This window comes from Coregonus lavaretus (genome assembly GCF_964263955.1).
Source record: "Coregonus lavaretus genome assembly, chromosome: 6".
NCBI lineage: Eukaryota > Metazoa > Chordata > Actinopteri > Salmoniformes > Salmonidae > Coregonus > Coregonus lavaretus.
The window spans coordinates 4,897,187-4,920,279 of NC_139993.1; the positions used below are offsets into that span (position 1 = coordinate 4,897,187).

The window sequence follows — 23,093 nt, forward strand, 5'->3', positions numbered from 1 at the left end:
AGTATTCATTTTGCCATCAGCTGCTTTTACAAATACAGAGATTTGCAGATTTTCTCCCCAAAATGTCGCTGCCTCGCACTTTCAAGGTACCAACTACAGCACGCGCGCTTCTACTCTCTGCCTCTTGGCGGCGCACTTCGTTGCGATGTTCAGTCTCGACGCCATCTTGAGGAGACCCCAAAACTGGTGACAACAATCTCAGGCGCATCATAATGGGATTACTAACCTCTAAATAAAATCACCTCAAATCGTTCTCGATAGCAGACGACACCAGAAAGGAGAGGAGTCATCCACCAAGAGTGTATTACTTCTCAACGAAGACTGCGGGTTAGCTAAAGGCAACCTTGCCTGTAGCTAGATGGCCGGCTAACTATCTATGCCCGCAGCTGGTCTGTGTGCTGCTCCGGACTGAACCGTGGCCTGCTGGGGAGGAAGGGTGGTGACCGCGCAACATGCAATCCCGTTAATTTACTACAGAATCTAATTTGATTCAAAGACACTGCAAATCGGACAGCGGATACGACAATGCACTTATAGATATCACGCTCTTACTGCAAATTTCGTTGTCTGGAGTGATAATACCCAGCTAGCCTGCTTTATTACAGTGCTGTCTTGCGTTGCCTAAATTATTCCCAACAAGAGACATGTCATCCAATTGTACCAGCGTTGCGCCGGTGAGCGCTAGCAAAACGAAGACGAAAAAGAAACATTTTATAGGACAGAAAGTGAAATTATTCCGTGCAAGTGAGCCTATTCTCAGCGTTTTAATGTGGGGTGTCAACCATACGGTAAATTTATTTTTGTTGATGTTCACAAGCTAGCTTGTTTGTTAATGTGGTGTTTTGATTAGCTAACGGTAACGCGATAGTTACCCAGCTACTTGATTGATAAAAGCCAATTGTAGAGCTCATCCATCGTCTAGTCTGTAGTGTATGGGTGTTAGCCAGGTACTTAGTCTGATGCTTAACTGAAAGCTGTTAACCCTTCGACTAACCCTTCATTCACCATTCCCGCTGGTCAGGAATATAAATGTAGCAACAATCTAGCTATTTGGCGTGCCAGTCGCGTGCGCATTAAAAATGTGCAGCAAATAGCTGCGACGTTGAACATAAACATTTGACATTACCCGCGCACTATGCAGGCATTATTTGGCACAAGCTGCATAACATCTTCTGTGGAACGAGGGATGTGTGGTGGTCTGAAGTGAGCTAGTTTGTTGGTTAGGAGAGGAGATCGTGAGCACTGCTCCAACCTAAGCATTCATTCTGTCTCGCGCAGGCCAGAGAGGGGTGTGACTGTTGGAGAGCAGCAGGTTGCATTGAGCCCCAACTGCAGCCTGCCTGCCTATTGTTTTACAGGCATCAATGAATGAGAAGGCGTCATCAGACAAAATAAAGCAGCAAATCTTACATTTGCAGATTCTAGCCTGTATTCGTGATTTAATGTGGTTCGTGTGAAGTACACGTTCGAACACTCAACCATAAAAATAATAGGCTTACAGTTGGTCAAATTTGAGTGGGAGAAGGAAGGACGGTGTCTTCAACACATCCTAAAATACACTTTATTGATACTGTTTTTCACCAAATGCATCAAGTTTCTCACTCACATGAATGCAGAGATCACCAAATGCATTGCAGAGAGCTTCAAGGCTCTATTTTTGTAGCCAGCAGTAGTAGGCGAACACACCCCCTTCCCTGCTTGACTGACACCTCCAGATCAATATCTCTGGCATGAATATGATGCCCCAGGCATGCAGTTTTGGATTTGCTTCATTCACCATTGAATAAGCAAACAGTGCTGATGCGTAATTTCACTTCCAATGTTTGCATGCATTTCAATATGTTGCCTACTTCTTGCATGTATTATTGTCTGTAATTATTATTTCTCAATTGATTTCCCCCTCTACTTGCTGTGTTTTTAGTGAGCCTATTTTATGTATATTTCAATACTTCATATGAGAATAATATGGATAGATATAGACCATAGTCAAATAGGCAGTTCTTGTAGACCAGGGAAAGAATACATGCTTAAAATGGAGAAAACAATGGCATTAATTAACCGATTAGCATATTTAATGAAGCTGTAATAATCATCCTGTGATGCATTCTGCAATAATCATCATGGACAAATTCTGTGTGTGGTGGATGCTGGGTGTCGGCGGAAGGCTAATTTAGGATAATACAAGAAAGACATCAAAGAGCCTTCTCCTCGAAGCTCTCATAACCAGAATATATTTGATCTTGGTAGTCAGTCGTAACAAATTTCTACTAGTCATAAAGCTGGATGAATTCAGTTTCAAGCATACCTAAGCTTTTGCTCAGAGAAGACCTTTGTCAGTCAGAGCATATAGCCAAACACAGATTGAATTGAAACTCCCTTCAAAAACATAGATGCAGTCTTGATGGTAGATAATGCCAGCCTTACAGGCTTTCCAACACAGGAATAGCCTACATCTTCAAATCTGATATGAGCCTTCATCAAACGTATAATAATATCTGCCATTTAGCAGACACTTTTATCTAACGCGACTTACAGTCATGCATGCATATATTTTACATATGGGTGGTCCCGGGAATCGAACCCACTACCCTGGCTTAACAAGCACCATGCTCTACCAACTGAGCTACAAAGGACCACCTTCATCAAACTTTGTGTGTAGGTTGATTAGACATAATCCATCATATAGTCAGATCTCGATTGTGTCTGCCTGCTGAAGGCATTAAGCTATACCTCTAATGACAAAGAAATATGATAATACTATCTACCAAAGCTTAACCTGTGGACATGTTAGACAGTGATTCCTCATAGCATGTCAGACAGTTGAATGAGAGTATCCCCTGAAGCAGTCTAGGAGATGGCCTGATATAACTCAAAACCCCAGCTCTATTATAGGCTACTAGGCTATGTCCTGCATATTTCATACAACTCAATGTGTTTGTGCTCCATATGCTATTCTTTTTCTACCTCAAGGTAACTTTTCCAATTTCTCTCCTATTTTAGCAGCGTCTGTGTCTCCTGGATGTATTCTTGTCTCCTTTTTCTTTGAAGCGTTTATTCATGTTCCCTCCCTGCCTCTCCTCTTACTGTCTGGAGTTCATAAATCTATAGAGAGGGCTCGCTCGGGGAATCAGTCTGTTCCTTACAGTGAATCTGTCTCGGTAGATAAGATCATCAGTGTGACAAGGGACTCAGCCAGAGAGCACTGCTGTCAGTTCGCTTTGGTCCAAAGTGAATGATTGTCAGTAAATAGACACTGGTTCACTGCAGTTTGGTCTGGTGTAGGAATTAGTGTGTTGACCTCCTCCCTGCTCTACCATTCTATTCTGATCTCCCCTCTGTTTCAGATCAACGAGTTAAGTAACGTGCCTGTACCAGTAATGCTGATGCCCGATGATTTTAAAGCCTACAGTAAGATCAAAGTGGACAACCACCTATTTAACAAGTAGGTATCCCAAGTCCTAACTTTGCAACCTGCCATACCATATTACTGCCCATATAAACTCAAACAAGAGGCCAATTTAGCTGCATTGTCTTACATATACAGTACGGTACTACCTTTGAAATCTGTTAACACTATGTTATGCTACTGATTAGGAGAGAAGGTTTTGGTTTGGTTTGGTTGGCCCAATGGTCTATGATGTGGTGTGCTTTTAAATCACTAGCAAGATCAAGTTCCTCTATCACCTGTAATATACCTCACCATGGGTCTAGCGATCCCCACTACACTAGAGTTCTAGTCAAACATTAATTGAGCAGCTTTGCAATGCAAATAATCCTCATGGTGAAGCACCTCTAGTATGCTGGTCAAGAGCTTCTCACATTTCCTTTATCTATTCCAGTTTTTTCCTCAGATTACATCAACACTCTGACTCTTCTAATGGACTAACTATAGAATTAGAATACTAGAATGGACATGAACCATTTTGGTCAGGGAGTTGGTCAACCATGGTTTGCCAGTCCTGTGATAAGATATTGTCTAAAGTAATGAATTTAGCTAGCCAGACAGTTTTAGAGGAATGATTCCATACATTTTTCAAATTAACTGGCAATATGCCAACATTCCATTCAAACAATTAATCAATACACAGCCATACACTGGCTGAAATCAGTTGATGATAGGACTTAGACAAGTTGTAATGCAACAAGAACTGATATTGTGTCATGTAATAGCACTCACAGCTTTCCAAGAAAACAAAAATTTAGACATTTATGGTCTGTTTACATATATTTTAGAAGCTATTTATACAGAAAATTGGTTTAAAACCCGGATAAACTGTATGATTATATGACTATTTTAGGTTGGTAATAATTCTATTACACAACTTCTGATATATCACATGCCTTACTTTTATTTTCCTGCATAAGTAAAATCAGAATTATGCCTCTGGCGATATCCACTACACTATACTGGAGTTATAGTCAAAACATTCATTGAACACTTAACTGCGCATCTTTGCAATGCAAATCATCCTCGTAGTGAAGCACCTCTACTGTAGTATGCTATTAACACTCTCTTCAACACTCTTGTACCTCTCAGAGAAAACCTGCCCAGCCGCTTTAAATTCAAAGAGTACTGCCCTATGGTGTTCCGCAACCTGAGGGAGAGGTTCTGCATCGATGACCAGGATTACCAGGTAAAATATGGTCTCATGTGTGGAGATGTCTAAGGGGAAGAAAGTAGGATGGGTTAACTGAAGAGAAAGACCGTTGAGGATGGGTTAACAGTAGTGGAATGAAAGACAGAATGAGTATATACTTTTACTTGGCTCGGCACTGCTCAGTAATGTCAAACGGGTAAAGGACAGTTGAGGAGAGAGTAGATCAAAGTACCAGAGGGAACTCCCTGTTATTCCCTGCCCTGTTTGACTCATTGCAGATTCCAATTCTTCCCTCAACCCAAAGTAGTAAGGCTTTATCAGCATTTCTTCCTTCAACCCAATGTAGTAATGCTTTATCAGCATTTGTTGATAAGAACTTACTGAGTTATCACATGTAAACGGTGGCTGTTTTTATTGTTTAGAGAATCATACCAAGCATAGTTTATTACATTAAAGTTCAACTATCTTGGTAGCATTGCTAAATGGATTGCAATGTGAAGCATTTTTGATATCTTGGAATAGCTCTATGTAAATGCAATCCAGTGATCCATTATTAACTCATGAAATAATTATGAAACGTTTTATTTATAGAGTGCTTTTCATTCATTTCAAAGCCTCTATTTTCTGCTCTGTATGTGTCTCCCTCCCCCGGCCTCCCTCCTGTGGTGGATCATCATCAGAACTCTCTGACGAGGAGCGCCCCGCTGAACAGTGACTCCCAGGGTCGCTTTGGCAACCGCTTCCTGTCCAGCTACGACCACCGCTTCGTCATCAAGACGGTGTCCAGCGAAGACATCGCCGAGATGCACAACATCCTCAAGAAGTACCACCAGGTGGGTGTTACCACACACACACACACACACACACACACACACACAAATACAGTTGAAGTCGGAAGTCTACATACGCCTTAGCCAAATATATTTAAACTCTGTTTTTCACAATTCCTGACATTTAATCAGAGTAAAAATTCCCTGTCTTAGGTCAGTTAGGATCACCACTTCATTTTAAGGATGTGAAATGTCAGAATAATAGTAGAGAGAATGAATTATTTCAGCTTTTATTTCTTTCATCACATTCCCAGTGGGTCAGAAGTTTACATACACTCAATTAGTATTTGGTAGCATTGCCTTTCAATTGTTTAACTTGGGTCAAACGTTTCGGGTAGCCTTCCATAAGCTTCCCACAATAAGTTGGGTGAATTTTGGCCCATTCCTCCTGACAGAGCTGGTGTAACTGAGTCAGGTTTGTAGGCCTCCTTGCTCGCACACGCTTTTTCAGTTCTGTCCACACACTTTCTATAGGATTGAGGTCAGGGCTTTGTGATGGCCACTCCAACACCTTGACTTTGTTGTCCTTAAGTCATTTTGCCACAACTTCGGAAGTATGCTTGGGGTCATTGTCCATTTGGAAGACCCATTTGCGACCAAGCTTTAACTTCCTGACTGATGTCTTGAGATGTTGCTTCAATATATCCTCAAAATGTTCCTTCCTCATGCCATCTATTTTGTGAAGTGCACCAGTCCCTCCTGCAGCAAATCACCCCCACAGCATGATGCTGCCACCCCCGTGCTTCACGGTTGGGATGGTGTTCTTCGGCTTGCAAGCAACCCCCTTTTTCCTCCAAACATAAAGATGGTCATCATGGCCAAACAGTTCTATTTTTGTTTCATCAGACCAGAGGACATTTCTCCAAAAAGTACGTTCTTTGTCCCCATGTGCAGTTGCAAACCGTAGTCTGGCTTTTTTATGGCGGTTTTGGAGCAGTGGCTTCTTCCATGCTGAGCGGCCTTTCAGGTTATGTCGATATAGGACTCGTTTTACTGTGGATATAGATACTTTTGTACCTGTTTCCTCCAGCATCTTCACAAGGTCCTTTGCTGATGTTCTGGGATTGATTTGCACTTTTCACACCAAAGTACGCTCATCTCTAGGAGACAGAACGCGTCTCCTTCCTGAGCGGTATGACGGCTGCGTGGTCCCATGGTGTTTATACTTGCAAACTATTGTTTGTGCAGATGAACGTGGTACCTTCAGGCATTTGGAAATTGCTCCCAAGGATGAACTAGACTTGTGGAGGTCTACACATTATTTTCTGAGGTCTTGGTTGATTTCTTTTGATTTTCCCATGATGTCAAGCAAAGAGGCACTGAGTTTGAAGGTAGGCCTTGAAATACATCCACAGGTACACCTCAAATTGGCTCAAATTATGTCAATTAGCCTATCAGAACCTTCTAAAGCCATGACATCATTTTCTGGAATTTCCAAGCTGTTTAAAGGCATAGTCAACATAGTGTATGTAAACTTCTGACCAACTGGAATTGTGATACAGTGAATTATAAGTTAAATAATCTGTCTGTAAACAATTGTTGGAAAAATTACTTGTGTCATGCACAAAGTAGATGTCCTAACCGACTTGCCAAAACTATAGTTTGTTAACAAGACATTTGTGGAGTGGTTGAAAAACCTAAGTGTATGTAAACTTCTGATTCAACTGTATAACACGTTTGAATTTTTATAAAATGTTTTCTGTACAAACATACACCCTCTTAATACATCTTAATACATGTTGAAGGGAGCATGTTGGATTCAAATATGAAAGACCTTTCAATATGGTGCTGAAGAAATATCTATGAATTGTCAGATTTGATGGGACTATCCTTTTGTAATAGCCAACAATTATGCCGACTTCATTACTGGATCTCTCCCACTGTTTCCTTTGCATTACTCATTCCCCTTCCTCTTTCCTCTCTCTCCTTTCCCTGTCTTTCCCTCCTCCTCCATTGGTCTCCTCAGTTCATAGTGGAGTGTCACGGCAGCACGCTGCTCCCCCAGTTCCTGGGCATGTACCGGCTAACAGTGGATGGGGTGGAGACCTACATGGTGGTGACTCGTAATGTATTCAGCCACCGTCTCACCGTGCACCGCAAGTACGACCTGAAGGTAGGTGTCTATATACACACTAACTGGGAGGGAACTAACTGGGAGAACACTTACTGGTAGTACACTAACTGCAGTAGGGCACTAGGAGCACACTTACAGCTGTAACACTGTTAGCGCTCATTGGGCTAAGGGCTATTGTAACAAGCTCAATGCATAGGGTGCTTGCAGAGTATTCCGGTTCCCAGTAGCACTTGAGGCTCCAAGAACTTAAGGCTAGATTTACAGACTATTGTCTGGTCCAATGGTTATGTGATTTATTATCTAGAAGGGGAAATGGGGAAGAATGCTGCTCTTGTGGAAAAGCTTAGTAAATATGTCTCTTTGTGCTCTGGCAACAACACTGAGAATAGAGGTGCAACGGCGTGCATGCCTATTGGCTCGCAGAACACCATTTCCCTTACAATAAACGTCTCTGTGGCTGCCAGGCACTCTTTATGGGAAACAATTCTGCTTTCTGAAATATGACAATGTTATTTTAATTTTTTGTCATTTCACCTAGTCGGCTCGGGAATTAGAACCAGCGACCTTGCGGTTACTGGCACAACGCTCTTACCCACTAAGCTACCTGCCGCCCCACTAAGCTACCTGCCGTTATAACCATACTGTCAAGTCCAGGAGAAACAAAGGAGGAACAAAGATGGAAAGAATGTCTGTCTCTAACTCTCAGCATTCCATTACATCTCTGTGATATATCTTCTTCTTTTTTTATTCAGGGTTCCACGGTCTCAAGGGAAGCCAGTGACAAAGAGAAGGTGCGTTCATTTATATATACGGTGATGAGAGGAGTGTTGGGGTACAATGACAGGACCCAAACAATTATTGTGTGGATCATTCTAAAAAAAGCATTCAACTAACCAGCAAACAAACAAAACTCATTTACAGCCCAAAATACATTATAAAAGTGCAGAAGTAATGATTTTTCCATCTAATGATAATGAAGCTCAAATGAAATAACACATCCACAGTTGGGCCATGTCCGACTGCTGTCTATGCTGCGCAGAGGGGGAAGTCAAAAGGGGGTGAGTGTAGTCGATGTGGAATAGTTAGCTGTGTGTGCGCTAGTAGTTTCCACCCTGGGGGTTACATTACCCACTCTGAAACCTAGAAGTAGTTATCTCCCTTCCTGGCTACGTCTTCTGTAGAGCGGTACGTAATACTGCTTCGTGAGTGCTGAGTTGTTGTTGGGAACAGAAGGTTGCTGGTTCACGCCCAGTGACGGACGGACAGAACCTGGTGGAGCCAATGTCACTGGTCGGATTCGTACTGTGGACCTCGCGCTCAGGAACCCAACGTCTTAACCATTACACCAAGAGGAAATACCTGAAATTGTTTTTCTCACAAAAAAGTCAATCCAAGGATAATGAGTGGATAACCCTAATTTTCATGTAGCAAAATTAACAGCAAGAAAGACCTCTGCCATTAGTGCGAATATTTTGATTCTAATTTCTATCACTCTGCTCAGGCCAAGGAACTCCCCACCTTTAAAGACAACGACTTCCTGAACGAGGGCCAGAAGCTGCAGATAGGAGATGACAACAAGAAGTACTTCTTGGAGAAACTAAAGCGCGACGTAGAGGTAGGAGACCTCTCATGGCTGCTCGATTTGATGGCGTTTCTTTTTATTATCATTACAGTCGTCATGGTGAAATCCCTGAGTGGTTTCCTTCCTCTCCGGCAACTGAGCACTTCTGCACATTGTGTTTTGTTTCTAGATTAATATTTATTAACCACCACAAGTCCTTTGAACCAGTTTCACCTAAGTACCTGTGAACAAAGACATGACTTTAGGTTGACAAATAGAAGAATAGTGAGTTTATTGTCCTCCAGGGAAATTTCCCCAAATAACATTAGTTGCAATATCTGACATCTCTCCCTTGTTTGTGTACATCAGTTCCTGGCCACTCTAAAGATCATGGACTACAGTCTGCTGGTAGGGATCCATGATGTGGACCGGGCAGAGCAGGAGGAGATGGATGTGGAGGCCGGCGGAGAGGAGGAGGAGTATGAGAACGATGGGATGGGAGGAGCACTCACCGGCTCCTTCGGCACCCCTCCAGACAGCCCTGGGAACCCCCTCAACTTTGGCGGGTTCTTCGGCCCTGGCGAGTTCGACCCCTCCGTGGACGTCTACGCAATCAAGAGCAATGACAGTAAGAGACTCTCTTTCTTGAGTTTGTGTCAAAGGTTTTGTTATGCAATTGTGCTATATTTGTGCTCCTCTCTATCTACAGTGCCTTCAGAAAGTATTCACACCTTGACTTTTTCCACATTTTGTTGTGTTACAGCCTGAATTTAAAATTGATTAAATTTGAGATTTTGTGTCACTGGCCTGCACACAATACCCCATAATGTCGAAGTGGAATAATGTTTTTCAAAATGTTTACAAATGAATTAAAAATGTAAAGCTGAAATGCCTCGCAAAGAAGGGCACCTATTGGTAGATAGGTTTAAAAAAAAAAAAGCTGACATTGAATATCCCTTTGAGCAATGGTGAAGTTATTAATTACACTTGGGATGGTGTATCAATACACCCAGTCACTACAAAGATACAGGCGTCCTTCCTAACTCAGTTGCCGGAGAGGAAGGAAACCACTCAGGGATTTCACCATGAGGCCAATGGGGACTTTAAAACAATTACAGAGTTTAATGCTGTGATAGGAAAACACAGAGGATGGATCAACAACATGATAGTTATTCCACAATACTAACCTAATTGACAGAGTGAAAAGGGAGCATGTACAGAATAAAACATATTCCAAAACATGCATCCTGTTTGCAAAAAGGCACTAAAATAATACTGCAAAAAAATGACCTGAAAATGGTTGTCTAGCAATGATCAACAACCAATTTGACAAAGCTTTAAGATTTTTTAAAATAACAATGGGCAAATGTTGCACAATCCAGGTGTGGAAAGCTCTTAGAGATTTACCCAGAAAGACTCACAGCTGTAATCACTGCCATAGGTGCTTCTACAAAGTATTCACTCAGGGGTGTGAATACTTATGTAAATTATATATTTTTGTATTTCATTTTCAATACATTTGCAAAAATGTCTAAACATGTTTTCACTTTGTCATTATGGGGTATTGTGTGTAGATGGGTAAGATTTTAAAGAAATATTTAATCGATTTTGAATTCAGGCTGTAACACAACAAAATGTGGAATAAGTCAAGTGGTATGAATACTTTCTGAAGGCACTGTATCACGGGGGGTTGGAGGCACCTTAATTGGGGAGGACGGGCTCGTGGTAATGGCAGGAGCAGAATGAGTGGAATGGTATCAAATGCAACAAACACATGGTTTCCATTTGTTTGATGCCATTCCATTTGCTCCGTTCTGGCCATTATTATGAGCCGTCCTCCCCTCAGCAGCCTCCTGTGTACTGTATCTATCTCTTGGTAATTAATCAAAGTTGTCTGTCTTAAAGCTGCATTATGTAACTTTTTGGCCAACGCAACCAAATTCACATAGAAAGATGTGTTATAGAGCTGTCATTCTCATCGAAAGCAAGTCTAAGAATCAGTAGATCTGTTATATGTGCGCTATTTTTATGCTTCCCGTTCTTAAGTTTAGTTTTTGTGTCTTTTACTTTCTTTCTTTTTTTTACCAGCTGAAAATACAATATTTTTGGTTATGGAAAAGACATTTCACAGCAGTTTAGACGGTACAATGATTCTCTACTTGCTTGTTTTGTCACAAACTATTAGAACTTTAGCAACCAGTAAATGGTGGAGCGATAGTGCATCCTTAATTAACATTGAAAATGAAACTAATTTTAGAACAGAGACATCATGGGACTGCGCAGTGAAAAGTAATACTTTCTATTTATACTCCTATGCACTGTCTTTCTCCTTGTGGTAGGTGCTGTGAAGAAAGAAGTATACTTCATGGCTATCATCGACATCCTCACGTACTACGACGCTAAGAAAAAAGCTGCACATGCTGCCAAAACTGTGAAACATGGGGTGAGTAATGGACTAGCTCTGACCAAACATGAAACATAAAGACAAGTGTTTAGGCTGCAGAGATGCTAGATCATATAGTCGTTTCAAGTAGAAGATGATCTTGTGAGAAGATGTGTTATTACATATAAATTGTAGCTGTATGTTTGCACTGAACTCTTATCCTCTGTTGTCCCTCCCTCAGGCCGGGGCAGAGATCTCCACCGTAAACCCAGAGCAGTACTCCAAAAGATTCTTTGAGTTCATGTCCAACATCCTGTCATAGAATCATCTCTCCTACCCCAGCCAATCACATCCTGTCATAGATCCATCAGCCACACTCACCTCTCTCTCGCTCCTCCTGCCCCTCCCACCTGATTTAGCCCCACCCATTACCCTCCCACCCTGGGGACGACAGACTGAAAGGATTCACAGAGACGACGAGCCTGTTACATTGACCCACAGAGAGGGGGCGCCGGACTCTTTCTAAAAAAAGCAACGCGTCTCTTCTCCCCCCATGTCCCAAGTCCTACTCCCCCTGCCCAGCCTTCCCAGCCTCCTCAGTCTGAACGCTCGACGAGGAAGGCTTGTGAAACAGAGTTCTATATATTTGAGACCCTCCCCCTTTCTGCCTTCCCTGCCACCTTATACTAGTCCTCACGCCAGCACGGGAACTGTCTCACTAATGCCTTGAAAGAGTGTCAGCTTCAGCAGTAGGAGTCTGTTTAGTACCGTCTGTTGGGGTTCCGTTCATTGTTATTATTTTATCAGACACACACAAGTGCACACATACACACATCTCTCACGGACACAGAAGCGGTCAGATCGCATGAATCTTTTGACCGAGTGGCCAACAGGCATTTACAAACTCTGCCTCCTTGACGTGTCAGGAGATTGCAGCCGACAGTAACAAAATTGGAAATACAGGAGATTAATTAATATATAAGGGTTTTACGTAAATGAATGCAATATCAAAATGCATGGCTGAAATGTACATGACTCTGCCAGTTAGTTGAAATGTCAAACCACTGAACTTAGCATCTGAGCATTATGACTAAAAAAGAAAAACATAAATGTCTGAATGTTACGTTGCCATATTGTTCTGAAAACTTTTGACATTTTTACCGTGAACTTGGAGGTTGGTAAAAGAAAATCAACATAAAAAGGGGAATACTAAAGCAAGTGCTTGTTTTATTACCATAAGAATCATTTTTATATCTTGTTTACATTAATGTAGCATTTGTTTGTATACAGTATTGTTTTGTTACCAACAGACATTAGATCAGAAAAGTTACTTGAAAAGGATTCATTACATATTAAAGGGAGTTGTTTCTTTCCTGAATCTAATTAATTAATTTTCTCACCTTTGACTAACAAAGATCATTCCTTTATTGTGCGTTGTCACAGTGGTTTTAAATTAGGTTCTAATGACCTATTCTGTATCGAGAGCGCTGCTAAATATCCTCATGAGACAAGTGTCAACAGACAATAGCCGTTTAGCCGCTCAATTCATTCAGATTAGTCCCTGGAGCCTGTATTCTTCTGAGATTTCTGAATTAGGCTGCAGACTATCCTGCCCACCTTTCCCTGTTTTATTAAGTCACCACAGAACGGATAATCCACACAGTTATCATAATCGGACAAATCTGGCATTTAACAAAGTTAAGCCCTCCTCTTTCATTACTTGCACACAGATAACATACCAGGCAAACCAGAGACATTGGAACACTAATAGTCATTAATTTTATTGAACAGTATCTTAAGAAAAACAGTACACGCAGTGTTTATCATTTTCATACAAAATTGTGGGAGTTGGTAGAGATGAGGGGTTGAGGGAGAGGAGCTTTAATCCATTCTGGCCTTCAGGGTACGTGTGGTGATCTTGTCCTTCTCACTGTCAAAGAAGTAGTCAATCAAGGCACTGGGTACTGTCACTACAACATTGACCTGAGCATTACTACTATCACCATCTAAATGTCATGTCATTTGTATGAATCCTCAGATTAATTACAAATTGAACAAGTATTTCATCCAAAATGTATGACTGTACTTACATGACTTGCACAATGACACCCATGCCTGAAACGGCATCCCTGTCCACTGCATTCAGCATGGCTTGGGAGATGGTCTCAAACAGGTCCTCTGGTTCCTGAAGGTGTCAAAAATAACCATTGTAAATAAAGACAGTCAGAGATATAATCAACTATCATACTCAATGTATTATCTTACAATACAGTACACAATAACCTACCATGTCTGGCTCCCAGAGAGATTCACACATGCCGTACATCTGCTCTGAGCAAGTGCCACTCACAACAAAGTCCTCTGTCACCATAGGGCAGCCAATCAGGTCCAGGGAGCAGATGAATGGCTCAAAGGTCTTGGGGTCCAGACCAGCGATCACAGGCTCAATGTAGTATGGGCCAAATCTGAGACAAGGGATTCACATTTGTTATAGGATCAGTCACAGACTTGCCACCAAGGCGGAAGTGTAGACTTATATATGAAATACTGTGCTTCTTCAAATCAGTAAACTCACCTCCTCTCGTAGAGCAGGTTGGAGACCATGCTCATGAATGTCTTGGGTTTGATCTGACGCCCCTCCTTCAGCTCGTAGAGGTTCAATCTGAACTTGAGCCTCTGGGAACTGATAGAGAAATAAAGCGGATAATTAAGATCACCTGCAAGGCCAATCCGTTGCACTGACCATCCAAATACTCAGAAACTTGGGAAAGAAGAGGTGCACTGGTGGACCAAGGCACACTTACACTGTCTGTACGTCAGTAGCCAGGCCAGCCAGGCCAATGTAGAGTCTGTCTCCCATGGGAAAGATCTTCTGGAAGTCTGTGGTCACCATCTGAGCCTGTACACCGAATCTCCGATCTGCTGCAATGGCTACACACTGCTTACCCTTCATCGCCATGACGGCGCCACCATTATAGGACATAATAGACTGGAGATGGGAGACGAGGGAGAGAAATTATTAGTAACAATCATAACTGGGACAATTTCAAAACCCAAACAACATTATTTCCATCACTAACTATTGAGTTAGTTACTAACTTTGACGGGTGGCCTTCATTACTTGAAACATTGGTGAATCAGTAGAAACATTATTGGCATAACTACTAGGAACGTCAAGATGATAAACTTCCATCATCAGACTCAAGTTGCATCCCTCTTCAGATAGCTAGTACTAACATTAGCTAGTCAGCTCAGTCAGAGACTAGAGACAAGAATCCAGTTTATAGCTAGCTAACTAGGTAGCGAGTTAATGTGGTAGTTATGTTTGGAAAACGACTGTAGTTACATTTTCGTTGAACAAGTTAGCATTGCAGGTGACTTTTGGCATGGCTTGCTAACGTTAGCAAGCTACCATACTGATTAGGTAGCCGGTTGCTAACGTTAGCTGATCTAGTTTTACAAACCAATCTGCAATCTACGGACCACGAGTACTAGCTACATGCATACATTATTTATTGGCATAATCTTACCATGTTGAAAACGTTGAGGTGTCTTCCTTAGCCCTTGAAATATCTTGTAAATGTTCACTATTTTGAATGACTGCGGATAACAATCCCACAGTGACTACACGATTTGGAACAACCGGAAATCAGCCAACCATGCTGTTTGAGACGTCATTCGGTACTACACGATGATTGGGTCTGTAAAAAGTTCCGGGTGGCCACAGTTGTTATCATTGACTGTTGTATGTTAGGGGAGTGTGCAAATGTACCTAGGTTGTTTGAAGCGTGCTAAAGTGAAACAATAATGGAAATAAAGAGAAGTTACGGAACCAAAAATTGAAAAAAATGACGGTAAACAGTGAGCCTTTGACTGAAACACCAAACCACTGGAGATGGGCTACTTTCTTTTTTTTTTCTTTTTTTTTGGGGGGATGGATCAGCTTAATATTGCAGATAGATTGTATCTTCTATCAATGTAATTGTCTGCATCACTTCCAATCCCCCATGTTTTTTTTATTTTTTATATATATATTCCCCTTTATTACTTTTCAACCCCACCATCCTTTCCCTACTTGGAGTAAATTAGTGAACAACAACGCCCAGGCCTCTACTTCCGGTCTATACTTACTATCTACACCTTATGGACAGAGTTAATTTTACAATAATTCTATATATATATATATATATATATATATATATTTATTTATTTTTTTGCTCCTGAACTTCTTCTACTCTCAACCTCTCCGATCATTTTCATGATGTCCATCCGGTTTGCTTCTAAATGCCATATCTTTCTAACTGTGCTCTTTCCCAAAAGCTCCCAACATACAACCTATATACTTATTATGGACACAGTATGCTTACATTATTAGCTATCTTTGTTATTATTTGTTGTTATTTGTTATTAGTCCCATCCTTCAACTCTATTCAATACCTCCCATCTATCTCTTAACACCATCCATATAGGATTTCTATTTGCCATATATATTTCAACCATACTGTGATGTTTTACAAAAGTTCTGAACCTTTCTATTCTCATTGCTTCTACAGATTGTGAATTAAAAATAAACATTTTTGCTAAAAGTATTATTATATTATTGATTGATTGACTATGACTTTTCAGATCACCCAGTAATGCTATCTGCAAGGTTAGTTCCAGGTAAATATTGCAATCCTTTAGCCATTCCTGGACCTGTGTCCAAAAACAAGCTACAAATGGACAGAACCAAAACAAATGATCTAATGATTCTATCTCTTCACAGCAAAATCTGCAGAGCTGGGAAGATTGTATCCCCCATATAAATAACATTCTATTGGTAGCAAGAATTTTATATAATAATTTAAATTGAAAGATTCTAATTTTTGAATCCGGTGTCGTTTTGCGTGTCAGTTCATAAACACTATGCCATGGGATCGGTACGTCAAAGATCTCTTCCCAACTATTTTGCAATCTATATGGGACTGCTGTCAAACCTTTGGTCCTTAAGTGAAACTGATATACTTTTTTATTTATCACAGTTTTCCTTAACCAATTATGTTCTTTAATGCAAGGCCGACAGACAAGTTCCTTACTTTCTCCCCCTTCAACTTTCCTCTTCCACTTTTGCGGTAAGGCTGCAATTATTTGGTTGTAATTTTGGGTAGAGCAGACATTTCCATATGTTTTTGTTAGCTGCATGTGCGACATAACTCCACCAGTCCTACCGATGATATCATTTACGAAGATTATACCTTTTTTAAACATTCTGTCAAAAAATAAAGGTTTTTTGTCAATTAGTATATTTGAATTTAACCACAATATTTGTTGCATTATTTGTTCTGTCGTTTCTGGAGGATTAAATTGAAATTGCAACCAACTTTCTATGGCTTGTTTTAGAAATAGTGACATTTGGGAGATTATTTCCTTTTCAAATAACTGAAAGTGAGAGGTTGTAATCTGAATAAAGGGAAAAAGGCCTTTCTTGAACAGTGGGTGAGACAATCTTACTAATTTGCTTGAGAACCAGTTCGGATTTAAGTATAACTTTTGGATGACTGAAGATTTTAGTGATAGGTCTAATGCTTTAATATTTAATAATTTCTGTCCTCCGAATTCATATTCATTATATAAATATGCTCTTTTAATTTTGTCTGGCTTGCCGTTCCAAATAAAATTGAATATTTTTTTCTCATATAATTTAAAAAACTGTTTGCTAGGCATAGGCAAGACCATAAGCAAATAGGTAAACTGGGATAATACTAAAGAGTTAATCAGGGTGATTTTCCCACAAATTGACAGGTATTTTCCTTTCCATGGTAGTAAGATCTTATCTATTTTTGCTAACTTTCTATTAAAATTTATTGAAGTGAGATCATTTATTTCCTTTGGGATATGTATTCCGAGTATATCCACATCACCATCAGACCATTTTATTGGTAAACTACATGGTAATGTAAAAATTTTATTTTTTAGTGATCCAATACGTAATATAGTACATTTGTCATAATTTGGTTTTAATCCAGAGAGGTTAGAAAATGTATCTAGATCCTCTATGAGGCTGTGGAGGGATTCTAGTTGTGGATCTAAAAGAAAACATGAATCATCTGCGTACAATGACACCTTTGTTTTTAAGCCCTGTATTTCTAATCCTCTGATATTATTATTGGATCTGATTTTAATAGCTAACATCTCGATGGCCACAATAAATAGATATGCCGATAGTGGACAACCTTGTTTCACTCCTCTTGACAGTTTGAAACTTTCTGAGAAATAGCCATTATTTACTATTTTACACCTAGGGTTACTATACATGATTTTGACCCATTTTATAAGAGATTCTCCAAAATTGAAATGCTCCAGGCATTTATATATAAATTCCAGTCGAACTTTATCAACAACCGGAAATCAGCCAACCATGCTGTTTGAGACGTCATTCGGTACTACACGATGATTGGGTCTGTAAAAAGTTCCGGGTGGCCACAGTTGTTATCATTGACTGTTGTATGTTAGGGGAGTGTGCAAATGTACCTAGGTTGTTTGAAGCGTGCTAAAGTGAAACAATAATGGAAATAAAGAGAAGTTACGGAACCAAAAATTGAAAAAAATGACGGTAAACTATGAGCCTTTGACTGAAACACCAAACCACTGGAGATGGGCTACTCTTAAGTCCAGCATTATTATTTTACATTTACATCATTTAGCAGACGCTCTTATCCAGAGCGACTTACAAATTGGTGCATTCAACTTATGATAGCCAGTGGGACAACCACCTTTTTTTAATGGGGGGTGGGGGAAGAAGGATTACTTTATACTATTCCAGGTATTCCTTAAAGAGGTAGGGTTTCAAGTGTCTCCGGAAGGTGGTCAGTGACTCCGCTGTCCTGGCGGAGCTTGTTCCACCATTGGGGTGCCAGAGCAGCGCATAGCTTTGACTGGGCTGAGCGGGAACTGGGCTTCCGTAGAGGTAGGGGAGCTAGCAGGCCAGAGGTGGATGAACGTAGTTCCCTCGTTTTGGTGTAGGGCAGGGTTCTTCAATTCCGGTCCTGGAGAGCCGAAACACCTCTGTTTTTTATCCTCTCCTTCTAATCAGGGGCTAATTCAGACCTGGGACACCAGGTGAGTGCAATTAACTACCAGGTAGAAATAAAAAAACAGAAGTGTTTCGGCCCTCCAGGACCGGAATTGAAGAACCCTGGTGTAGGGTCTGAGCCTGAAGGTAAGGAGGTGCCGTGCCGTTCCCCTCACAGCTCCGTAGGCAAGCACCATGGTCTTGTAGTAGATGCGAGCCTCAACTGGAAGCCAGTGGAGTGTGCGGAGGAGCGGGGTGACATGAGAGAACTTGGGAAGGTTGAACACCAGACGGGCTGCAGCGTTCTGGATGAGTTGTAGGGGTTTAATAATTATCCTATAAAACCAAAAGGCTTTCATGATAGTCATTCAAATGTATGTCTACTTTATGATGACGCTTGTAACAGTGTGCCTGAGAATTTTTATTCATTTCATCTTCATACGCCGTTTTCAATTATCATAGTTTTCTGAAGGTGTATCAAAGCAGTAGCCAGAATTTGTAGGAACCTTGTGTTTGAACTTTTAAACAATCACATACAACAACAAGTAAACTCAAAGACAGTATTTAGTTTGTTAGTCCCCAACTCTGAAAGAGCTTTAGGAACAATGTTTTATTAAGATACACAATTCTTCTCCTTTACAGCAATACACTAAACATATTCAAGGAACATAATTTACAAAAGGGTTGTGTGTGATAAAATAAGTTTGAATAATTCTAACCATTACAGAGAACACAATGTACCATTTCCACTTAAAATAAATCCATCGTTCATTCTATAAAAGGTGAGTATGGCTTGCTGTTGCTGGTGAATGGCACAGGGGAGTTTTGCCATTACAGAGGAAGTCAGATACTTTGCATTGCTTTAGTCAGGGCAATGGCTAAGGGGCAGTTTCACAGGGCCTGAGTGCAAATGCATGGTGCCTCTGCAGTTTCTGCTTTGTTTAAATTATGAGTTGGCAGTCCTGGCAAACCGGTGCACATATTTCAGTGTGGTAGCTGGTGTATATGTTTACACCAATCCATTCCTGCTTCTTCTAGTTCTCATCTCCTCATGAAATTCTTCTCCAGGGATGCGGGGGTCCTCTGTATGGAATGGATGTTTCTCTTGACTCGGTCCTCCAAGGAAGAGGTGGAGGCACTCTCCAGCTTCATGTTACTGCAGGGAAGGACGCAACAGTTTTAGAGGACCAGACAACAGCCAGAGTAAACATGCAATATGTGCACAAATATCGGTGTGTGTCAGTCATTGAGATACTTACTGGATAAAGCCAGCGTTGCGGTCATGCTTGCCACCTTTCTCTTTCTCCCGCTCCTTCTCCAGTTCATCCTGTCGTTTGTAACTTCTAATGTTGTTTTCACGCTCTTCGTCTCTCTGTTTGGCAAAGTCCATCATCTCTCTCCTCTTCTTCTCCAGCTCTTCAGCAGAGAGACATCTAAGAGAATATCAGACATATAAATATAGGGATAAGAAAACACTTTAGGATGGGGTGGTGTGGTGCGATTACCATTAGTTCACTGATGATTGAACCCAAGTGTGTTAATTGTATAAACTGGTGCTGTGGACTCTTACTTGGTGGTACTGCTCTGACGCCTTTGGTAGCGATCTTTCTGTGGGCTGGGGGCTTTGGGACGCTGGAACTGTGGAACTTTGAACTGGTCTGTCCTGTGGGATGAGTAGTTCTCTGATTTGTGAGAGGAGTGGTTGTCTGTCCTTTGAGAGGAATGATGGCCGTTCCCGTCTGTCCTTTGAGGCGATCGAGAGTGGCTCCTCTCCTGAGAACGGTGCCTCGAGTGGTTGGGGGGCTTTGAGGACTGATGATGCCTCCCAGCTGGAAACTGAGGAGAAAAATTAGGCGATGAGCGGTACACATCTCTCTCAAGAGGATTTAAGTAACTTTGAATTGATTGGACTAAGATCTAACAACGTTCATGGTGTCACTGTCAATATATAAAGACTGAGATTGAGCCATACTGACCTGTAGTCCATAGCCAGCTGGGACACTGCGGTGGTGGGAATGTGAGTGGGTTGTCTCTTTGGATTCCTCTTTAGAATGGTGCCTAAGTAAAGATACATAACTCAGTTAACCCAATGAGTCTCACCACAACGCTGGGACGTTTAGGATTTCTAACCCCTTTTAAACCATTGGATTCATCTATTTCTTCTGCATCCATAGATACTAACCATTAGTCTGTGTGATTATTAATGGCGGCTGAGCTAGAGTGGTGTTTGTGAAACAAGAGTCCGAATGGTTTCAGCTACAAACTATTAAAAGCTCACGAACACGTAACATGTTTTGCTCTATGACGCTCACAAGCTCCAAAGGAGTTATTAGAAGGTAAGGGGTTATTCTAGATATAATATCATAGGAAATCCCAGGAAACGCCATACAGTTGTCACTGACTAGTTGGATATTCATTTTTCAGTGAGCAATGAACTTCTGTACAGCATTAATATAAATTCATTTTGATCAGTTTTTTGCATTGGCGGACCTTATTTCTTTATTGACATTTGTCAATAAAACTCATTAATACAACTACTTATGTCAATGCGTTTGTGTTTTACTTGTAGCCCTGGTTGTCCTGAAAATAAAATGGTAAAACACTTCACTGTGACGCTAAATATAAGGGCTGGACATGCAGATAAATGAAAATCTCATGTTTGCTGGGGTCTCAGGACTGATAGGGTTAAACAATCTACCCCATCCAAAAGTTGCCGTCAACAATAGAAGCTGCAAGCTAGATTTAGTAAACTATCACAAAATGCGTACAAGATCAAAACAGTTAAACAGAACATCAGATCATATCTGTTTACTGCTCCTGAGAAACCTCTATTGAAGTTAGTTTTTACCTGTGTTTTTTCTCTTCATCCTCAGAGCTTGAGCTCCTTCTCTTATGCTTCTTCTCCTTTCTCCTCTCTTTCTCCTCCCTTTTCTCCTTCTTGTCCTTCTTCCTCTTCTTTTTCTTGTCTTTCTTTTCAAGATTCTGACGCAGCTGAAAGAAAATAAAAAGTGAAAAACTGTTGTTGCTTTAGAACCCAGTTCATCCGGAACTATTACTACAACAGGCTGAAACTGATTTCATTCCAGTTTGAATGGAGCCATCCAACTTACCATTTCTTTGATCTTCTTCATTTTCACTGGGTTTGTCAAGACCTCCCTCTTCTTCTCCTCCTCTCGTTTCCTTGAAAAATAAGAAATGTGTCATTAGAATCAGCTCTTGGCTAACAGCAGAACATCAATGTATGGTATAACAGTTGCTAGCTGGACACACTAGTGTTAATGTTAAAAGAAAAAGACAAGAGTGACTGACCTGATATCAAACAGCGGGTCCTCTCTGATCTTGGCAGCCATGTCGAGGGTGGATGCAGGGGTGGAAGGGTTGAAGATTGAGCCAGGCAGGAGGCCGGTTTGTTCGGATGGACCGCTCTCTGGCTCCTCAAACTGCTGGGTGATCTGCTTGTCAATGGGGCGGCCCAGCAGGTACTCATCACGGGACACCTGACCACCTGGCCCCTGGTACATCCAGTCCAACCGGTCCTCTTTTTTCCTGGAGTAAAACAAAAAAAAAGCAGTTGAGTGTTAGTGACAACATCCAAGGGGAGTATCTCTGTCCATGTGTCTGTGGTGAGAGGGAACACTAGAAAAATTGAAAAGTATAAATTAACTCTTGATTTTTAAACCTAGATAGGACAGTGGTTTCTCTATCAAGGTGAGACCTATTACTTCCTCCTCATCACAAGGGTCAGTGAGGTGAGCATTACTTTAGAGCCCCAGTCTGCTGAGCGAATCTGGTTATATCTTCTCGAGCTCGTTCATCTCTCAGCTCCTTCTGAAGCTCCTCAATCTTCTTCACCTCAGCCTCGTGCTTCTGTTCAGCCTTCCACACCCGCTCTATGTTTTTCATAGTCTGGGGATGCCAGCTCTTCTTCAAGTTCTGACAGAGATAAGGGAAAGTGATGTTCGATATAATTAAACAAAACAAGGAAAGATAGCTACAATTAATCAATACAACCATAATTTCTGAATTCCAATTATTCTTCAGGGAAGGTAAGGAATTACTGCTTCTGAGTAACGTTAACTAGCTAGGTAGTTGTGTAACAATAACATAACTGGGCAAATATAAAATAAACACATACATACACCTTCAAAACTTAATTTAGTTAGGGGGTCAAATTTAGTTAACTAACTAGCTACGCCAACTAGCCATCATTGTCGTGGCAGTGATAGCGTTTTGCTTCACAAAACGCTAGCTCAGAAGTTGGCAGTAATTGAATTATATCGAACACATGTGTGAAATGTAACTGGTTTTGTGATTAGTTAGCTTGCTAGACATAAACAAAACAAACTTGCTTAGTTAGTTAAGTGCTAACGTTAGCTTTGTAAGCTAATATTTGATCATACTTACGAGGTCACCTCCTCCCATCTTGACTTAGATCGTCCACTCGGTCCAATTGAGAAATAAGATATGAACAAACGTGTTCTCTACCTATGTGGTTATTGTACCTGGCAAAACAAATGTATGTTATTAGCTAAATAACATCGACATTCGCATGCTAGGCTAGCGTGTTGTGTTTTTCTTCGTACTTCCGGCCTTTCT

At 41.0% G+C, this 23,093-nt stretch overlaps 3 protein-coding genes across 3 annotated transcripts; 1 reads left to right on the forward strand and 2 right to left on the reverse strand.

Moving 5' to 3' along the window:
• Nucleotides 1-144: 144 nt before the first annotated feature.
• Nucleotides 145-12,823, forward strand: LOC311131150 (phosphatidylinositol 5-phosphate 4-kinase type-2 beta). Its single transcript, XM_084163986.1, has 10 exons — nucleotides 145-788; nucleotides 3,345-3,442; nucleotides 4,538-4,634; nucleotides 5,279-5,431; nucleotides 7,395-7,541; nucleotides 8,255-8,293; nucleotides 9,004-9,117; nucleotides 9,433-9,691; nucleotides 11,403-11,506; nucleotides 11,688-12,823. Exons 1-10 carry the CDS (start codon nucleotides 645-647, stop codon nucleotides 11,766-11,768), a joined length of 1,236 nt encoding a protein of 411 aa, XP_084020112.1. The 5' UTR covers nucleotides 145-644; the 3' UTR covers nucleotides 11,769-12,823.
• Nucleotides 12,824-13,206: 383 nt separating this feature from the next.
• LOC311131152 (proteasome subunit beta type-3) lies at nucleotides 13,207-15,101 on the reverse strand. Its single transcript, XM_084163988.1, has 6 exons — nucleotides 14,977-15,101; nucleotides 14,251-14,435; nucleotides 14,022-14,129; nucleotides 13,734-13,911; nucleotides 13,537-13,631; nucleotides 13,207-13,376 (listed from the first exon to the last, which is right to left on the reverse strand). Exons 1-6 carry the CDS (start codon nucleotides 14,977-14,979, stop codon nucleotides 13,328-13,330), a joined length of 618 nt encoding a protein of 205 aa, XP_084020114.1. The 5' UTR covers nucleotides 14,980-15,101; the 3' UTR covers nucleotides 13,207-13,327.
• Nucleotides 15,102-19,060: 3,959 nt separating this feature from the next.
• On the reverse strand, nucleotides 19,061-23,093 carry LOC311130712 (pre-mRNA-splicing factor CWC25 homolog). Its single transcript, XM_084163502.1, has 9 exons — nucleotides 22,902-23,093; nucleotides 22,258-22,430; nucleotides 21,807-22,043; nucleotides 21,608-21,677; nucleotides 21,346-21,488; nucleotides 20,474-20,555; nucleotides 20,068-20,333; nucleotides 19,757-19,930; nucleotides 19,061-19,653 (listed from the first exon to the last, which is right to left on the reverse strand). Exons 1-9 carry the CDS (start codon nucleotides 22,917-22,919, stop codon nucleotides 19,539-19,541), a joined length of 1,278 nt encoding a protein of 425 aa, XP_084019628.1. The 5' UTR covers nucleotides 22,920-23,093; the 3' UTR covers nucleotides 19,061-19,538.

What these genes read in the sequence shown, in the direction of transcription:
- LOC311131152 (XM_084163988.1), bottom strand. An exon ending in GCTACTGACGTACAGACAGT is followed by an intron (nt 14,130 to 14,250) that starts GTAAGTGTGCCT and finishes TTTCTCTATCAG; the next exon opens with TTCCCAGAGGCTCAAGTTCA. An exon ending in CTCTCTGGGAGCCAGACATG is followed by an intron (nt 13,632 to 13,733) that starts GTAGGTTATTGT and finishes TGACACCTTCAG; the next exon opens with GAACCAGAGGACCTGTTTGA.
- LOC311131150 (XM_084163986.1), top strand. Translation starts at nt 645, where the DNA reads ATGTCATCCAATTGTACCAGCGTTGCGCCGGTGAGCGCTAGCAAAACG. An exon ending in TGTGGGGTGTCAACCATACG is followed by an intron (nt 789 to 3,344) that starts GTAAATTTATTT and finishes CCTCTGTTTCAG; the next exon opens with ATCAACGAGTTAAGTAACGT. An exon ending in CCAAAACTGTGAAACATGGG is followed by an intron (nt 11,507 to 11,687) that starts GTGAGTAATGGA and finishes TCCCTCCCTCAG; the next exon opens with GCCGGGGCAGAGATCTCCAC.
- LOC311130712 (XM_084163502.1), bottom strand. An exon ending in TGAAGAAGATCAAAGAAATG is followed by an intron (nt 21,489 to 21,607) that starts GTAAGTTGGATG and finishes ATTTTCTTTCAG; the next exon opens with CTGCGTCAGAATCTTGAAAA. An exon ending in CGCAACGCTGGCTTTATCCA is followed by an intron (nt 19,654 to 19,756) that starts GTAAGTATCTCA and finishes CCTTCCCTGCAG; the next exon opens with TAACATGAAGCTGGAGAGTG.